The sequence below is a fragment of the Sturnira hondurensis genome, unplaced genomic scaffold (genome assembly GCF_014824575.4).
Source record: "Sturnira hondurensis isolate 20B ecotype Veracruz unplaced genomic scaffold, ASM1482457v3 Scaffold0002840, whole genome shotgun sequence".
Taxonomy (NCBI): domain Eukaryota; kingdom Metazoa; phylum Chordata; class Mammalia; order Chiroptera; family Phyllostomidae; genus Sturnira; species Sturnira hondurensis.
Window position 1 is genome coordinate 33,458,841 of NW_028075471.1, and position 20,717 is coordinate 33,479,557.

General features: G+C 41.9%; 1 protein-coding gene across 1 annotated transcript in view; it reads right to left on the reverse strand.

Moving 5' to 3' along the window:
• The window catches only part of SNX10 (sorting nexin 10), a 55,405-nt gene that overhangs the window by 14,403 nt on the left and 20,285 nt on the right, over positions 1–20,717 (reverse strand). Inside the window, exon 2 of the mRNA XM_037041261.1 lies at positions 13,572–13,618. Coding sequence (XP_036897156.1) covers positions 13,572–13,595 — 24 coding nt within the window. The 5' untranslated portion in view covers positions 13,596–13,618. The remainder of the gene's footprint in view (positions 1–13,571; positions 13,619–20,717) is intronic.

Consider the following 20,717-nt stretch of genomic DNA (forward strand, 5'->3'; position numbering starts at 1 on the left):
TCACACACTCCCTACAACACAAATGAGAAAAAGTAGCAAAGGTCATGCGAAAGGCAAGCAATGACCGTGTACAAGGACTCCGTGTGTGCCCCCAGCTTCACGAGGAAAAGCTTCGTTTAAAAATATAATAACATGGCCCTGCTGGTGTGGCTCGGTGGCTTGAGCACCAGCCTGAGAACTGAAAGGTGGCCAGGGTTCACTCCCCGGTCAGGGCACATGCCAGGTCCCCAGTTGGGGTTGTGCAAGAGGCAACCGATCGATGTTTCTCTCGTACCTCAGTGTTTCTCTCCCTCCCTTCCCCTCTCTCTAAAAGTAAATAAATAAAATCTTTAAAATAAACATGATAACATGTATTTTAAAAATGCATTATTTGGCTTGATAAATTTTAAAGTATAATTTATGCCCTTGGGGACTATAAATTTGTTCATTGAACTTAATTTTCAATATGTTAACTTTTTGGTTAGAAGGAGGAGCTTCAAGGCTGAAATTGGAGCCATTTCTTACCGCTTTTCTCTGGCACACAGGAGAGGCCAGTGTAAACGCCCTGGAGCAAAACCGAAAGAGCGATGGTGGGGTTTTCTGGATGGAGCCCCTCCATTCTATCATGCAGATGATAAAATGAGAATTTTCAGTACAGAGTATTTTTTATTGACTTTAGGGAGAGAAAGGAAAGCAACATTGATTTGTTGCTCCACTTATTTATGCATTCCTTGGCTGCCTCTTGCCGGGGATCGAACCCACAACCTTGGCATACTGGGACAATGCTTCAACCAACTGAGCCACCTGGCCAGGGGAGTACAGAGGATTTTTTTAAGGAGAAAAATAGTCCACATCCTCAAAATTACTTTTGCCACCTATCAAGTTTCACCTTCTAAGACATGAGCTTTATTCCTGCCTTTGAGAACTCTGCCCCAAGGCTTGACCTCAGTAGACAAGGATTGTGACTTAATGCTCCAAATAGTCTTATTTTTAAATATTTTATTTATGTACTCTTTCATATTTTTATTGATTTTAGAGAGGGAGGGAGGAGGAGAGATTTGTTGTTCCACTTATTATGCATTCACTGGTTGATTCTTGTATGTGCCCCGACCAGGGATTGAACCCACAACCTTGGCATACTGGCATGATACTCTAACCAACTTAGCTACCCAGTTTGGGCTCATTATGTATTTTTAATGCCACTTAGAAGACAGAGAGGCAATAAAAATAAGGTAACAATATAGTGATACTCAATGTTTGGCCATTACTTCTCAAAAACACATTCTAAATTGTAAGAGGCACTATAAAAACAATTGTTAAAATGAAGTATTTGTAATAGCCCTTCATTCTGTATAGTGTGATTGGGTCAGGGGTAAAGAACATGCTGCCCAAAGATGGAACCGAAACCCAGGCAGCCTGCCACTGGTCGGTGCACATTTCCCCTTGTCTCCTGTCCCTGTGTGTTCGTGTGTGTGACTTGTCTTCCTGAGGTGCTTTGCACACACCCACAGCTCTTAGAAGGAATGAATCAATCATCAGTGAATCAATAGACAGAAGGACACACAGAGTAGGATTAGGAGAGAAGACCAGGGTCCAGAGCAGATATCCCTCCAAACACTCCCACACACTTAGGGCTGTGCCCTTTCACGGGCCCTGGGTGCTGTTGCCTTCATGGGCCCTTCTCCAAAGCACAATATTCAAAATCAGACCTTGTGACTTTCCTGGCACAAAGATGAATAAATATATTGCTATTATATAGGAAAACCTTCTCCTTGACCTAAGAGATCATTTTATTTTTCTGATTAAAAAAATAAGAACATTTTCTTGGGCCCCTAAAAGCAGTCAGGGTCCTGGGCACAGGGCCTGATGACAAGGTCGGCCGAGCCCACGGTCCGGGCCAGGCAGCGAGTGGCCGGCAGCTGACACGGTCGTCTGGCCCTGCGTTGGGCCAGAGGTCCCAGTCATCAAGTCACATGAAAGCCACACTCCCTCACAGGGTGCTGGCTGCTCTGATTTTCCGCTGGAGAGGCGGAAGAACCGAATATACCAAAAGGAAAATGAAATGTTTCCAACCACTCCATGTCCCCTATTAACAGAAGACATGCATCATGTACTGAAATAAGTAGGCCTTTACACAGATTAAACAAAAGCAAAAGACAGAAAAACACATTTGTCAATTTGCTATAAAGTTGTGACTTCAAAAAAATGTTTCTGAACTTAAGCTATAAAATCCACAGCACCGCATACTCCCAAACACTCAACATATTATTAATCAGTGATAAATGATGACAGATTATTCTGGAAGAAATCAGGGCTTTCCCCCTCTATTTCTTTGCTTGTTAACACACAAACTTGGAGTAACACGTCCCTCTTCATGGAAAGAACACTGAAATTATAGCCACAAGGCCAGGGGAAAATTCCGTCACCCACTTCCTAAGTTACAAATTTATTCACTGAGCCTCTGTTTCCACATCTGGAAAATGGGAATAATGCCTGTGCGACCTATCTCAGCTGTTTATTACGAGAATCACATTATAAAATACGGGTGAAGACACCAGAAAACTTTTCATTAGGTGCTACACGAATACACACTATTATTATTATTTTCCATGTAAAGTATTATTACATACAAAGGGAAACACTTACAAATCCAAAGCACCAAGGTCTTCATACAATCATTGTCAACCAGCAATTAAGGAAAGGTTAACCAAACATATATGTTCTTTAAAAGATTGACTGATTGATTTAGAGAGGGGGAAGGAAGGGAGAAAGAAAGAGAGAGACATATCATAGGCTGCCCCTCGTTTGTGCCCTGACCAGTAACCAAACCTGCAACCCAGGCAAGTACCCTGACCAGGAATCAAACCAGCAACCTTTCGCTTTGCAGTGCAACACCCAGCCAACTGAGCCATACCAGTCAGGGCTCCATGTTTTTTAAAGTAAAAATTACTAAGGACCCAGTAGCAAACACTCTGAAACTGATTTTTCAGCAAAAGGGGGAGTGACCTAAACACCTCACAGTCCTTACTCAGAGCAAGCCCCTCAGAATATTTGTAAAAGGAATGGACAGCATAGTGACAAATTTGTAAAGAATCTCTTTTCTTTGTCTCACTGGGATGGAAATCTCAGACTCTACCATTATTACTACTTATGAAGTTTAATCTTTAATCTTTCTGGAGAAGAGTATGTTGAATACATATTCTAAAACCATGCTGGAGATAAAATGGCTTCTAAGAGCATGACAACGCATTGTAAACACACACACTCAAAGTTAACTGTGTTGCTAAGACTCCAAATATCTTGCCCTTGGTTAGAGTGCTGAGTATCACTCTTCTTTGGTGGATGGCGAATTTGGTTTTCTTCCTCCTCGTTCTCTTAAATGTTGCTGTGGGCCCGACAGCCACCCCCCCCACCAGGCTGCTATTCCTCACACCCTGTTGTAATTCCAGGGTAACCTTATCCAACCATGGGTTCCAGCTCCCAGCATGAGCTGATGATTCCACCTGCAGCCCAGTCCAGGCCACTCACCACATACCCAGCCTCTTCTCTAGACTGCCCAACTTGGAAGTCCCACTCTTCCTACATTACCCTGTTCCCCATCTCATCCTCAGCAACCCTGGCTAGAAACCCAGTTACCCCAGACTTCTCTCTGTTTAAATCACCTCCCCAAGTCCTCCAGGTCCCCTCTCCTTCGAACCCACCCACACCCTATTCCCTCTGCTACTGCTTTGGTTCAAGGACTGCCTGCCCAACATTACCACAAGGGCTGCTAAATGATCTCCAGACCTATATCCAATTCATCCCCCACATTAAGACAAGAATAGCTCCAAAGCACACATCTGATGATGTCATTAACCTGCTAAAAATCCTTCAAAGCCTGCCCCCTAACCTTCAAGATCAAGTTCAAACTCCTAAGCTAGCACAATAGAGCCTTTCATGGCCTTCACTCTGCTTATCTCCAAAAGCTAAGCTTATGTCCTCATACCCAACGTGCAACTTCACACCTGCATGCCTTTGAACAAGCTGTTCTCTCTGCCTGAACAGCTGTCCCCACCCCACGTTCTCCTTTTTTCTTCTTTGTTGTCTTCTTTCTTTTATTTTCTGCTAACTTTGACTAATTTTCCAAAATGCAACTCAGTCTCCAGGAATCCTCAGATTCGTCCTGTCTATTTACAGATTTGACCCTCCTCTGAGCCCCTAATGCCTCTGGGCAGACTCCAGGCACCCACCCTACTCAGGACACCTCACTGTACAGTAATTACCTGTAGCTCTCCTCTACCAGATGCTAAGCTCCTGGAGGGTGGCCGAGGCTGCCATGTATGATTTGAATGCCTGGCACATCCAATGTATTCTATTAATGTCACTTAATGAATAAAAAATGTCTACAGGAATGAATGAATGAATTGCCCGCAGGTGGGGGAACAAGATTAAACTTTAGTGGAAATAAAAACCTCATCCACTTGGGTTCCTGGATTCCATGAATTAGTGATAGCTCGTCTCAAGTTCTACATGAATTAGCAGCTGGTCTAAAGTTTATCTTAATTTAACAAACCCTTTGCGCTGAGGGTGTGCCAATTAACAGCTCGTGGCCGCAAGAGCAATGTTTAAGATCTAGGAGAACTAACTGTTTTCGAGCACCCTAAAGAACTCCAGAAGCACCTATTTACATAGAAATCATTGAAAATCATCCTGATAGCTTCAATAACTTGGGTCCCCGAAGACCTGTGCCAGACAACAATTTGTTCGCCTCTTTGGCCTTAAAATATGTACTTGAAAGTAATAAAAGTACACTTATTTTAAAATATTCTATGAGTCAGATGCACCTCCCCTCCCCCCACCCTGCAATTAGTAGAAATTACTGGAGTTCCACCATGCTGCCAGGCACAAATAGTACACCCAGGAAGCTAAGGTTCACCGATAATCTCTTAATTAGACACATCCCTCACGATGCTGCCCCCCATCCTTCAACGGCAGGCTGGCAGTCTGGCAGCCACAGAGGGCAGCTCAGAGTTCCATACCTAGAGTCGTATGGATTTCCTATGAAAATTGCTTCAGCAGCAGCAGTTACTCAATTTAATAACCTTATTAAACACTTTAATGACTTCTTGGGCCTAATGACAATATCTAGCATGAAGGAAGAAGCCAAGCAGATTAAAATTAAAAATTTAAACTAACTGATCCCCGCTATGCTCCATGTGAAAACGGGCTTCTGGAGAGAGACCACTAGACTCTGGGAGAATCTAACCCTGTGTTCTCTTCTAATAATCACTCTTTGATTTTAACATACCACCTCTCTCCACCGCCACTCCAAGTTCAGCCTTTATCCACTTATCCACCTACTTTGTTGGGTTGGTTTTTTTTTAGCCCTGACAGGAGATGAAATTAACAATAAAAATAACTGTATTGTACAGGGCACTGACACACTCCAGGCTTTGTAACAAGTGTTTTACACACATTTTCCTTTCTTCTTCACAACAGTCCTAAGAGGTCAGTAATATCATCATCCCATTTTACAGATAAGAAAATAAGGCTTCTAAAAGCTTAGGCGGCTGACCCAAAGTCAAATGGCCAATAGGCTGAGCTAGGTTCCAACCTCTGGCCTTCCTTGCTCCAAAGCCTGGGCTCTCAAACATTCTATCTAGTGGCTCTTTAAGCAATAATATAAATCTCTGTCATTTCGAATTTCCCTGTAATTGCATTATTTTGGAGGGGGAAACATTGTCTTCTTTGCTATTAGCTAAAATACCAGCTGAAACAACATGCACTTCTGAAACTCTGTGCCATAGGCTTTGTATTTCATTCTTATATTTCTAGAACCAAGCACGGCACTAGCACATAGTTGGTGCTCACAAAATGTTTGAGAATTCATTTGACTACAAAGAAGATTAAAAAACAAAGGATGTACAGCTTCTATAGGCTTAAAGTTATAAAAATGCTGTTGAAAAACATCAAAGAGGCATATACTTCTTTGTATACATCTATATAAACATCATATCCATACTGTGTTCACATGTTAAAAGACTCAACAGCCCTGAGCGGTGTGGTTCAGTGGGTTGGGCATTGTCCTGCAAACTGAAAGGTCACCAGTGTGATTCCCAATCAGGGCACACGCCTGGGTTGCAGGCCAGGTCCCGGGTTGGGGCATGCAAGAGGCAACCAATCAATGTTTCTCACATTGATGTTTCTCTCCCTCTTTCTCCCTCCTTTCCTCTCTCTCTAAAAATAATTAAAATCTTTTTTAAAAAAGACTCAACATAATAGACAAATTCTCCCCAAACTGATCTACAGGTTTAACACAAGTTCTGTAAAAATCTCAGTAATATTTTTTGAAGACATAGATAAGCATATTGTAAAATTTACATGGGAAAGGAAAGACCCTAGAACAGCCAGAACAATTTTGAAAAAGAATACAGTGAGAAGAATCCCGGTTGCTGAAACCTATACAAATATGCCCAACTGATTTTTGACAAAGGCGTGAAAATAATTGAGTGGAGAAGAGATAGTCTTTTCGATAAGTACTTGTAGAACTGGACATCCACAGGCTAACAGAGGAACCTCAACCTACACCTTGCACCTCACCGAAAACTACCACAAAATGGGCCTTAGAGTTAAAGTCCTAGCCTTGATACCACCAGGATGATCAATATAACAAAAAAGTGAAAAATGGGACCTCACCACAATTAAAAACTTTTGCTCTGCCAAGGCCCCCGTGAAGAGTTGAAAAGACAAAGTACAGACTGTAGGAGAATATTTGCAAATCGCACCTCCCTCCAAGCACTTGTATTTACAATATATAAAAATACATAAAACTCGACATTTAAAATATACAACGAATTCAATCAGAAAACAGGCAAAACACATGAAGAGACATGTCACCAAAGCAGACAGACAGATGGCAAGCAGGCACATAAAAAGATGCTCAACGTCAGCAGCCATTAGGGAAATGCAAATTAACACCACAATGGTGTGTCATTACACACCTCTCCCAGCTTCTAGTGGTGTTATCACTTTTTATTTTAGGCATTTTGATGGATGTATCATTTAAAATTTCCACTATGGTCTAGCTTTAGTCTTCATAGTATGAGCAAATGTAACTGTGCTAAGTATAAAAATACTTACTAAGATCACAAAAAGAATAGAGACAAAAGCTAATAAAGGAGAATTTCTAAGTATTGGTGAGGATTAATTTTTCATAGCCTTGATGAGAATTTTCTATCACAAAAGAGAAAACTTGTTTCATTTTGTGCTCATTTTCTCAGGACTTGATTTTTTTTATTCCAAAGTAGTGTTTTACATGTTTACGTACGTACCGGAGATTCATTCATTCATTCATTGATACAATTAAAATGTATGGAATACAACTCTGAGCTACACAGCTAATGCTTACAGAACTTAATATCTTATTCACCCAAATTCTGTTCAAGACTTCCACATAACAATCTCAGAACTAAAATTTAGCCATTTTACACACTACATTCTTTACAAATAGCAAGTTTGAAAGGCAGGAGGAATGTCTTTATTCGCTAATATTCCCTTCCTTTATTCCCTAATAGTACTTAGGACAACCTAAAAGACACACCACAAGGATGCTACTTGCCACTTTATAGCTTGGAGTGTGTTTAAGGCCATGCCCTTGCAGGTTCGAATGATTTTTTAAGAAAGCTTTTATTATTTCAGGGTAAACAACTGTGGGTAACATTTGGGTAGACCTGACTTTAACAGGACTTCGTGACGTTGCAAGTTTCTTTACACCAGTCATGCCCCAAATTAAGGAGTTACCTTTTGGTATCACATAATGCATTAGGAAAAGTGCAATGGAAAAATTCAACTTTTGCAAAAAGAAATAACTGCCAACCTGTGTTAAACTGCACCACCAGGACCCAATCAGTAAAATCCTGAATGTGAAAACCACTCCAGGACAGAAGACATGGTTTATTTAACACACAAATTGCAAAAGGGAAAAAAGGCAGAATCCGTGACTGTAAGCAGGATACTGACCAGATGCAATGTGGTCCTCATTTCAATCATGATTAGAACGAGCAAACACATAATCTTTTTTCTTCAACACAATCAGGGAAACTGGAAGGCTGGCTGAGTATTTGATGGTAGGAGAGAACTAATGTTAATTATTTAAGGTGTAAGAATGTGGTTTGTTTCTGAGAAGGGTCCACTGTTAGACATGCATATTGAAATAGTTACAGAAGAAATTCCAGAATGTCTAGAATTTGTTTCAAAATAATACACTGAGTGGTGGCAGGAGGAAATGGGTGGGGTTGAGCAATGGCCTGGTCATGAGTTAATAATGTGTTAATCGTTGTAACTTTAGGTACATTAGGGTTCATTATGTGAATCTCTCTACTCCGTGTATGTTTAAAATTTCATAATGAAACAGTAAAAGAAAAAGTAAAAGGAAAGAAGGGAAGGAGAGAGGAAGGGAGGGGATCCCCAACAGACAGCTTTAGAAAAAAGAACAAAAGTGGCGTTTGAAAGTGAAAGCAAGTCAGAAATAGAATCTGAAAATGTTAACCATTTGTTTAACATTTATTGACACCATTCGCATGATACTCTAATGCTTGTCTACCTTTCAACGATTTTTTCATTGTTATAAAAACAAACACTTGCATGTGGTTAAAGATATATTTACACATAAAATTTCACCTATTCAGGACTTTTTAATATATATTTTAGACTTTATGTATATATATTGCCATATATATAATTTTTAACACAAATGAAAGTATGCTATAAATACTGGTTTGTACCTTCCTTTATTCACCAATCTTTTAGAAATATTGATATTTATATATAATTCAATGTTATTTGATTTAAAACAAAGTTTATTTTAGACCTGTTTGAGATACACAGAAAAATTGTGAGGATAGCCCTGGCTGGTGTGGCTCGGTGGACTGAGCACTGGCCTGCGAAACCAAAGGGTCGCTGGTTCGATTCCCAGTCAGGGCACATGTGTGGGTTGAGGGCCAGGTCCCCAGTAGGGGGCACGTGAGAGGCAACTACATGTCGATGTGTCCTTCCCTTCCCCTCTCTAAAAATAAATAAATAAATTTTTAAAAAAAATTAATAGCTATATGTCTAGAACCTTTAAAAAATGTGAAGACAGTAGAGAATCCCCATATATCTCATTCCCAGTTTCCCTGTTATTATATCACATCTGATCGACCCAGAGGGAGGGAGGATGAAAGAACAATAAATTTAGTTTCAGGGAGTAGGAGACTGTGTTGTCTCGTCACTTCCCTTCAAAGTCCCCAGCATCACAGGACACCAGATAGGAACCCTGCTTATGGGGTATTCTTTAATGATATTCACTGGCTCCAGCTAAGTGAGTGACCAGTCAGTTTCCCAATATCAAAACCATGCTTCCCCAGAGCAAGTCTCAAATGTTAGCGTCAGTTAGCATACCGTACCTCAAAGATGTATGTGTTAAGCTTAAATCTAACACATGCAAAACAGAAGCACATCCCTCCCATCTGTCCCTGCAGGGCCCTGTCTCCTCCCTGGAAGCAGGGTCCTCCTAGTGCCTCGGACTCTCGGAGCCCACGTGTGTCTGCTCCACTCAGGATATCCCTATCACAGAGCTGATGAACTTATCGTCACTAAGTTATCGATAACTGGTAGCTGCCATTGCACTCAGTATGAAGTAAGAACACTGTCTAAAGGTACAGGTCAAGCACTACGATCCAGGAGAACAGAGGGAATAGACACACACAGGATACACACACCCTTCCAGTCCCCCCCACCCAGAGGCAGAAGCACCCCATTTAAACCAAGTGAGCCCTGGGCAGGGGAGCAAACCCATGCCTTGGAGGGGCCAGCATGTCAAACTCCATGAAACACTGTTCAGCAAGAGGAAACTGACTATTCACACGTCACAGGGGATGAACCTGACGTGGCTGGAGGCAAGAGTCTTTAGTAATGCTGAAAAATCCACCCGCTCCTGCTGGACACCAGAACGCAGGGAGAACAAAGATGCCTGACTCCACAAAAGACACCATCCGAGACCTGTCTCCTGTCACAGCCACCTGCCTTTTCATTAGGATTCTGGGTTCTGTCTCATTAAACAGAAGGGTTGATTCAGTTGGGTCCATCTAATTATTCTTATTAAAATATGTAACCATAATATTTTAATTGTAAATTAAAGTTGCATGCATGAATGAATCTGAATTCATTTTAATTTTACAATGGCCCAATGCCAAGGCCATTTTTATGGGGAAGATCCATCAGCTCGGATACTGCTGTCCTGGGAATTCAAACCCATGTGCAAATGGAACATGTTTAACTAACAAGAGAGACTCCCACTCCTTGTTCTCCTTTCTCTAGATTTATTACAGTAATAAAGCTACTTTAACAAGAGAGACTGCATTTGGTTCCACACCCTCCAAATCTTTTTTTTTTTTTAATTACCAAACTTCTAGGTTGGCACTACCAGTTAGGTAGAACAGAGATGTCACTCCCGGGCTATTTGAATCTTGAACCAGGATGGTAAATAGCTCTCCATTCAAGTGCCAACCTCATGATTAATTAGTACTGTCTGCTGTGGGCGAATGAGCTTACACACACACTGCCCCCTTGGTCTAGATTCTAGAACAATCACCGCTATTGCATTCAGCCCTTCCCTATGCAGTGAAGTGCGACCTGAATTATTTCCCACTAAACAACATTTAAAGCCTCAGCCACAACCTCCTCCACTTCTAACGGGCAATGAGGACAGAGAGCTGCTAGGGTAGGCAGTGAGACAAAAATACCTTTTTTTTTTTTCACAGTAGAGGCTGTAGAAAGGCCTCGTTTGGACTCCTGCACTAGGCCTGAGAGTGAAAGGGAGTTAGACAATCAGGTTCGAAGCCTGGGGGAAGAAAGATTGCTCCAGGCAGTGGGAAAAACATTCGTGGAAGCCCAGGGCCCAGAGTGCAGAGCAGTGAAGACTCAGAAACAAGTCCCACGGTGAGGAGTGCGAAGCTCGCTGGGGTTGGCGGAGGGGCAGAAGATGAGCCTGGAGAGGGAAGCAGGGCCAGAGCATGAAGGGCCTTAGATGCCTCAGTGAGGAGTTTGACTTTGCTCTAAGGGCAATTCGTTAGAAGCCAGATCCCTCTGGCCACATGTAGAAAGTGGGCCGGTACGTGGTGAACGGCGCATCCAAAATCTAGCCTTATCGGGTTATCTCTGGCTGAGAGGCTAAAGGAAATTCCTGAACGTTATATCTCTTTCTCCCTACAGTATTTTTTTCCTTTTCAGTTGAAAAACTCTCCAGTTTAAAATTTCTTCATGCTATATTATTACATAGTTATCTATAATAAAGGACTTTTGCAAGATCAGTAAAATGCTTCCTTTATGTAATTGGTTAAATTTGTCTAGTTTTTATTAATTGAAATGTGTTCATAATAAAAATGAAATGATTAATACAACCCAGGAAAAAAAAAACTTCTAATTGGGAAAAAAGTCTTCACGGCTTTCACTGGTAGCTCCCCCCGCCCCACCCACCCAAGAGAACAGCTTTTAAAATGCACCTTTGAAACAGTGCTGGAGACAGCTGGAGCCTGCTCCCACGCACAGCCTGCCCAGTGGTCAGGCCCTGGCAGGTGTGTAGTGAAGAATTCCCTTCACACAAAGGGAGGTCTGGCTTCTGTCCTAGGCTCCTGGGAGGTGCCCTCTAGGCCCCTGCAATGTCCTGCCTGACAGGTGCATCTTCATTGGCCTGGGCTTTGATCCCTGGACAGTCTAACAATGTGAGTATGACGGAGGCTGGGGCCACACTATATCAGCTGCATCCTCTAAAGGAACTGGAAACTGAGCGTGTTAACTTGACCCCAGGAGATGAAAGGTCAGCCACATTGTAAACATGGAGCCCCAATAAAAACTCTGGGCACCAGGGCTTGGCGAGCTCCCTGTGCACGTTGTCACACATCAATACTGGGAAGGTGACTCCATCAGGAGAGGACAACCAGAAACTCCACATTTGGACCCCTCCCCAACTTTGCCCTCTGCGTCTCCTCCTTTGACTGGCTCTAACTGGTATGCTTTCCCCATAAAAAAAAAATGTAACCATGAGTATAATAGCTCTCACTGAGTTCCATGAGTCTTTCTCCTGAATTAGCAAACTGAGGGTGTTTGGGGAACCCTGGAAGTTCCGATGGTATCAGAAGTGAGGGAAGTCAAGTGGGGATTTGCAGTTTGGCCAGCCTCACAGAGAACATACTTCCTGAAGCCAGCAGCTTGGTCCCAGCATTGCTTAACAGAGGGACAGAAGAAAGAGGGTCTTGGTACTGTGTGTGGCTACCTCTGGGAGTGTGGGGGCAGCAGGGAAGCAGGGGACTGGCAGGAAGGGGCACCAGGTACCTTCTGGGGTGCTAAAAGCATCTCTACCTTGATCCAAGTGGTGGTTACACAGGTATAAATGTAAGAAAAATACACTAAGATGTACACATAAGATCAGGGCATTTTATGCATTTTACTGTACATATGGCATACCCAAGTTAAAAAAAATTAAAAAATAAACAAAAATGCTGCCTTTGAAAGTGGGAGAGGCCAGCCTGCAGTTAAAGGGTGAAGTGGGCAGGACTAGTGAAGAGAACCTGAACCCACAGGCAGGGCCCACGTGAGATCTAGGGAAGAAGTCTGTGGAAGGGTTCTCTGAAATGGATCGGTTTTGTTGCTGTTGTTTTATGGATTGGAGAGAAAGGGAAACATCGATTTGTTGTTCCACTTATTTATGCATTCATTGGTTGATTCTTATATGTGCCCTGACCAGGGATCAAACCCACAATCTTGGTATATTGAGACAACACTTTAACCAAGTAGGACACCCAGCCAGGGCTGAAATGGATTGTTTAGTTCTTTAAATTTGGACAAGGTGAAATAAGGACCATGTGGTTGTGTGACTGTGTGTCTATGTGCGTGTGTGAGTGTGTGTGTGTGTGTGAGTATGCATGCTCCCTAAAAAGGCCCATGTTACAGCTGTTTGGTTTCGTTAGGCTCACCGACTGATGACACACGTGATACAGCAGGTGGCAGGCAGGACAAACAGGTACTTCTGAGGGACAGCTACTTGGCGAAGGGTTGATGCGGTGGGCGTCCTACGCTCCTCCCAGTCAGACAGAAGCTCAAGAAGCTAGGACTGGAGGCTTGAGAGGTCAGGCTAGGTTTGGGAAGGGACAGCTTCCCTGCTTGTGGGACACCAAGCCAAGGGATCCAAGTAGGCGACAAGCAGGACAAAACTGAAAGTAATGGCAGATGGTTGCCCTGGGTTGTTACCAGATGTATGAAAAATTGCTAATGAGGCAACTGAGCAGAAAACCAAGAAAGTAGGATGAAGGGAAACTCAATGGGGGGCAGAGTTTGGGAGAATTCTGAGTCATGGAAAAAGATACTTTTCTAAGCAGTGTGAGGGACTGAGCTGAGAAACAGCTCGGTCATTAGAACCAAAAGATAAGGGCCAAGGAGGCACCAAGGCTGGGAAATGGAGCAGTGGTTTTTGTTCGCTCATTAGCCCTCCTGTAGAAAGCCCTGCAGTATCTTGACTCTCTCCACCCTGTACAGATTAGTGAACAAAGAACTAACCTGCAGTGAGTCAAATGACATACCTCTTTCTGTTGTTCTGGAAACATCTTCGGCACAGGATGAGATCAATCTGAAAAATAAGATACCAGCACTGGGTGACATGGAACCCAAAGCAGATATGGCTTCCCACCCAAATCCCCCAAGAGAGCCTGGCCCCTACAGTCTCTGGCAGGTAACCTCTGCTGCTCCCTCCCTCCTGTCCCCCAAACATCCATCAGTCCACACTGGGCGTGGGGAGTTTGGGATAGGACATGTCTGCGGAAGTTGGGTGATGGCAGGCTCTCAACCTTGAAGGCCAGGCAGAATCAGGCTGTAGTCATGGCCATGGTGACTCAGAGGAGGCTAGAGATCTGGGGAGCAGAGAGGCCCTGATGGGCCCTGGGGATGCTGGCTGGCAGCGAGATGGAGGGAATAGAAAGATACCCAGAAAGAGCCACCACCGAGAGCAGTCCTGGCAGTTCTACAGCGACCCAGCCTCTCAAGGAACAAGCCATGCCTATGACATTTAAACTACACCATCAGATAACAGGTGGTAAGGCCCGAAGGAGGACAAAGGTCTTACAAATCCACACCAAAGAATATTCCTATAGAAAAATGAGCAAGGGTTATCAATAAAGATTACCTACTCATAAAACAAAAACAATAAAGGTCAAACTCAACCACCAAAAAACAGAAACAACCTGACTTAAAAATGGGCAAAGGACCTGAACAAACATTTCTCCAAAGATAATATGCAAATGGCCAAAAAGTATATGAAAAGATAGTCAATGTCACTAATCATTAAAAAAACACAAATCAAATCCACAATCAGTTATCACCTCACATTTGTTAGGATGGCTTTTATTTTTAAAAAAAACAGGATATGGAGAAATTGGAATCTTTGCACCCTTGTAGTGGTGGAAATGTAAAACGGTGCAGCTGCTATGGAAATGTATGGTGGTTCCTCAAAAAATTAAAAGTAGCATTATCATATAATCCAGTAATCCCACTTCTGGGGATATATCCAAAAGATTTCATTAAAAGTAGGATCTCAAAGAGATACTAGCACACCCGTGTTCACAGCAGCATTATCCGTAACAGCCAAGAGGCGGAAGTAACACAAGTGTCCACAGACAAACGAGGGGATAAGCAAACTGTGTTGTGTACACCCAATGGAATATTACTCAGCCTTTAAAAGGTAGGAAATTCTGAGATATCTACAACATGGCTGAACCTTGAGGATAATATGCTAAGTGAAATAAGCCAGATATGATAGACAAATCTTTGTGATTATACGTACTTATAGGAGGTTTCTCGTCAAAATCACAGAAACAGGAAGTAGAATGGTGTTTGCCAGGCTATAGGGAAGGGGAAGTAGAGAATTCTTATTTAATGGGCATAGAGTTTCAGTTTTGCCAAATGAAAAAGATCTGGAAATCTGTAACACTTAATACTATTTATTAAACTTTTCCCTTAAAATAGACAAGATGTTAAATTTTACGTTTCTTACCACAATTACAAATAAAGTTCTTGAAATAAGGTCAAAATCTATTTTAAATGCTTTTTTAAAGATTTTATTTACTTACTTTTAGAGAGAGGGGAAGGGAAGGAGAAAGAGAAGGAGAAAAGCATCAATGTGTAGTTGCCTCCTGCATGCCCCCTTCTGGGGACTGGGCCCGCAACCTACACACATGCCCTGACTTGGAATCGAACCAGCAACCCTTTGGTTCGCAGGCCTGCACTCAGTCTACTGATCTACACCAGCCAGGGCTGTTTTAGATGTTTAACAGAAGTGCAAATAAAAATGAGACACTGTGCAAGGATCATAAGAAATGGGACTGAATGCTGCTGGTAGGAATGTGAGTTCTTCCAGTATTTCCAAAAGACAATTTGGCCACATGTTTTAAAAAGCATTTTTTAATTTTTGACTTTGACACAATTACTCCATGCTGGGAACTCAGTCTAAAAAATCAGTCAGACATGCAAAGGTTTTTTTTTTAATCAAATAAAGTGGAAACCTAAGTGTCCATAAGTAGTAGATGAGAAAAATGGCCCTGGCTCATGTGGCTCAGTGGATTGAGTGCCAGCCTGTAAACAAAGGGGTCACTGGTTGGATTCCTAGTCAGGGCACATGCCTGGGTGGTGGGTCAGGTTCCCAGTGGGGGACACCCAGGAGTAAGCCACACGTTGGTGTTTCTCACCCTCTCTTTCTCCTTCCCTTCCCCTCTCTGAAGATAAAAAAATAAAATCAAAAAAAAAAAGGAAAAGAGAAAAAAATGAATTACAGTACAGCTGCATAATAGAACATCTTGTAGCAAATTATGTTATAGAAGAATATTAAATTGTAGTGACTGTTCAAGAAGTATTAAGTGATTTTAAGTAGGTTTTTATTTCTTATTTATTTAAGAATTGGAGCCTACACATGACAAGTTAACAGTAGTCATTTCTGAGTGGTGGGGTTCTGACCGGTGTTTACTTCCTTGTTTTCTAATTTTTCCAAACGTTTACAATGCATTTGGTACTTTTGAAGTCAGAAAACCATACACTTCTTATAAGTAAGTGAAATTTGAAGTGCTCAATTACTTTTACTATTCTTTCCTCAAAAAAAAACAAGTAGCTAAGTTAATTTCATTTTCTGTGTTTGTTTCACTTCCTCCTACAATATTGAACAATTTTTCTACTTAAGTAAAAACAAAAACACTGACTTATTACTTTCATTTTATAAGGATATCCCATCAGCAATTACTTTAAATTCAAAATTGAACTTAGGGTCAGTTTTTCCCAGACCAGCTCTCAGTACTGCCTGGGTCCTTTGCACCCTACTGGTCGGGTCTCAGGTGGGTCTGGGGGGAGGGGCACAGCTCTCCCAAATCTCCTCTGATGGGGAAGCTCTTGGAGAGGGTCCTGCTGGAAGGGCAGCTCTTCAGCTAGCGTGGCTTTCTATCACCATCCGCAGACACGAATAACAGCATCAGTGATGGGCACTGGACTCCAGGAAAGCCAATCCACTGGTCAGTCAGGTGCCTAAGACGAGGCCTGGCACAGAAAGGAGGAAGGGCTGGGCACTGACTTCCCCCTGGGTGTTTGGACTAAGAAACACCATGAGACTCAGCAGTCTCAGAAACCGGAGCCTAGGAAGTGATGTAAGAGAAACTGGACAGAATGATGTCCCAACTGGCATTCTGAAGGAACCAGGGCTTATGCTTAAACAGAAGCCATGATGTAGATAAAAGTTCTCGTGAGATATTAAAGAAACTGACCACTAGAAAAGCTGAACTGGGAGCCAGCTCCAGCTGCTGATGTCTGCAGGGCTACCTGGAGCCAGTGCCCAGAGTTCTTAGTTTTCCAGTGGCTTAAGGGTCCAGTGTCTCCTGGGTTCCCATGGGGAGTGTCCTTACCATATGAACCTCATTACTCACGGAAACTTGAGGGAGATCCCAATGTGTACAAACAAAAGAACTCAACCAAAAAGAAAAGAGAGCTGCACCCAAAGGTGGAAATTGGACTGAAGTGGGCAGCCATGCATCTCGGGGGCCAGCAGGATGTGCAGAACCATCTGCAACCCAGGCCCAGGGAGTTCTCCCTCAGGCTGCTCTCAGAACTTTAAAAAGGCAGACCAAAATGGGAAAACGAGCAGGGTGCTGAAATTCAGTTAAATTTGGACCAGAACGGGAAAACACACAGGGTGCTGAAATTCAGTTACATTTGGAAAGACAATAAAATTTTCCATTTAAATGTTTCCAGTATTTATCAAAAATATATATATCAAACAGGTTTAGTAGCCTAAGAAAATGCTGGTTCATAATACATAAAACAATAAAACTTGCTAATCTCTACAACATAATCTCTACAATGAATTCCATTTATGGCCATGAATATGATTTTTAGGCCAAATATAGGATTTAAAACAAGAAAAAAAATACCAGAGTATTCCAACCTCAACAGCTATTTTGGTGGCATTTAGAAGAATGCTAACCTAGACTTACAGACATTCTAGACAGCTATAGGCATCCATAGGTTGAACCTGATCTCCATCTCCCTTCATATACACACTATGAAGAGCCATGGGCAGGGGGTTGGAACATGACAGAATAAACAATTGAGGGAATAAGCCATAAAAAGCAGATGTAAGTGAGAAGAGTAACCACTGGACCAGCCAGACAGGTAACACTGAACTTCCTAACTGTGACACCCTCTCTCCTCAAAGCAACCCTAACCTCCCATTTCAAATCTAAATATATTTCCCACTCTTTCCCAAATGGTCTCCTTCCTTTTTTATGCTACTAAAGTTCTCCAGATTAGTGATTCATCCAGGCTGCTCATTTTCCTCTTTTAGAAAAGCAGAGAAATTTCAGAAGTTAGGGGAAGGGTATTACTAATTTAAATACTACTGTGAGTCAGTTCGATCGAATTGCACTTGCTATCTACCTTTGGCTGCTCACTCCCCTCCCCCAAGCCCACCACCACACGGAGTAGTGATTAGAATGGGACCAAGGGGAAACCGCTGACACTTGCATGTATAGAGTACCTGGCAGGCTGATGTCACCCTCAGTGCCTGCCACAGGATCATGAAAGACTTGAGAACACTGCCTACTTGCTACAGACCAGCAGGAAATGCCCTGCTCTTTTCACCCACCAACAACAGTACATGGTTTTTCCACTTCCTGTTCACTCCACCTGTCCCCCTGATAAGAAGACTTTGCAGAAGCACTACCATGACTCCCCATCAAAATGCTACCTGAAGGATGACATGGAAAGAATACCTAGAATTAAATTTAACAAAAGAAGTGCAGAACATATACTCTGCTAACTACAAAACATTGTGGGAGGAAATTAAAGGTCTAAATAAATGGAAAAACATCCCATGTTCATGGATCAGAAGACTTAACTTTGTTGAGATGGCAACTCTCCCCAAGCTGATCTACAGACTCAAAGCAATCCCTATCAGAATTCCAGCTGACTTCTTTGTACAGATTGGCAAGCCAATTCTAAAATCGGTATCTTCCTGCCAGCAAGCCAAAATAGCCGAAACAATCCTGAAAAAGAAGAACAAAGTAGGACTCCCACTTCCTGACTTCAAAACTTACTACAAAGCAACAATACTCAAGACAGTGTGTAACTGGCACAAGGGAACAAGTAGATCGATGGAACAGAATTCAGAGTCCAGAAATAAACTCACACCGCTACGGCCAACTGATTTTCAACAAGGGTGCCAGTACCACTCAACCAGAAAAGAACAGTCTTTTCAATAAGTGGTGCTGGGATGAGTGCATAGCCACATGCAAAGAATGAAGTCGGACCCCACCTTGTACCATATGTAAAAATTAACTCAAATGGATCAAGCACCTAACCACAAGAACAGAAACTGTGGAACTCTTAGAAGAAAACACAGGTAAATCTTCATGACCTTGTATTTAGCAAACAATTCTTAGACGTAATGCCAAAAGCATAAGCAACTAAAGAAAAATAGATAAATTAGACTTTACGAAAATTAAAAGCTTTTATGTTTCAGAGAATGCCATCAAGTATTCGAAAAGTTAATGCACAGAAGGGAGAAGATAACTGCAAATCATATATCTGATAAGGAATTTGTATCAAGAACATATAAAAAACTCTGTTCTGGCTGGTGTGACTCAGTGGATTGAGTGCTGACCTGTGAACAGAATAGAATGGTCGCTGGTTCGATTCCCAGTCTGAGCACATGCCTGGGTTACAGACTCAGTTCCCACTGAGGGGCACATGAGAGGCAACCAGACATTGATGTTTTTCTCCCTTTCTCTCTCCCTCCCTTCCCCTCTCTAAAAATAAATAAATAATCTTTTAAAAATAATAATAAAATTTTTTTAAAATTCTTACAACTCAATATTAAAGAATTAAAGATCTAATGTAGGAGCATCAAACTCATTTTCACCAGGGGCCACATTAACCTTGCAATTGCCCTCAAAGGGCCGAATGTAATTTTTGGACTGTATAAATATAACTCCTTAACTAGGGGCTGTATAAATATAACTCCTTAACTAGGGGCAAGGAGCTCGGAGCTGCCACTGGGTAGAAACAAGGTTCTGGGCTGGATAAAACAAGGAGGAGGGCTGGGTTTGGCCCTTGGGCCTTGTGTTTGCCACCTGTGATCTAGGTATAACATGGTAACTATAGTTAATAACACTGTATTGTAAAATTGAGATTTTCTAAGCAAGAAGAACTTAAATGTTCTCACCAAAAACAAAGAAAAATGGAAATAAATGAGGTAATGGATGTGTTGATTCAATGGGGGAATCTTTTACAATGTATATATATATATATATATATATATATATATCAAATCATCATTCTGTACATTTTGTCTATTATGCCTCAATCAAGCTAGAAAGATGATAATAATAATAATGATAATATTAATAATAATAAGAAGAAGAAGACTACTAACTGAATTCAAAAATGGGATCCTGAATAGACATTTCTCCAAGGAAAATGTGCAAATGGCACATGAAAAGATGTTCAACATTATCCAAATCACAATGAGATACCATTTCATACGCACTAAGCTGGCTAGAATCAAAAAGTCAGATAATAACAAGTGTTGGCAAGGATACAGAGAAACTGGAACCCACAAACACCATGGGTGGAAATATAAAATGGTGCAGCCCCTTTAGAAAACAGCCTGGCAGTTCCTCAAATAATTAAACATAGATTTATCATCTGACCCAGAAACTCCATTCCTAGGGATACACCCAAGAGAAATGAAAACATGTGTCCACACAGAAACTAGTATGTAAATAGCAGCATTATTCATAACAGTCAAAAGTTGGAACTCGCCTAAATGTCCATCAACGAATGAACGGATAAACAAAATGTGGGATATCCATACCGTGGAATATTATTCAACAATAAAAGGAAATAAAGTACGGATACATGCTACAACTTAGCCCATATATTGCAAAGCTCCATCCACACGGAAGTCCAGAATAGGGAACTCTATCATGAAGACAGAAAATAAATTGCTTGGGCTTGGATGGGTGGGAGGAGAGGTAGAGGTTAGGGGTACAGCAGAGTGACAGCTAGAGGGCAATGAAATGAGGTCACGCAAACATCCTAAAATTGACTGTGGTGATGGTTGCACGAATCTGTGAATATACTGGACACTTCAATTGGGTACACTCTACAGTAAGTGGATATCTCAATAAAGGTGTGTT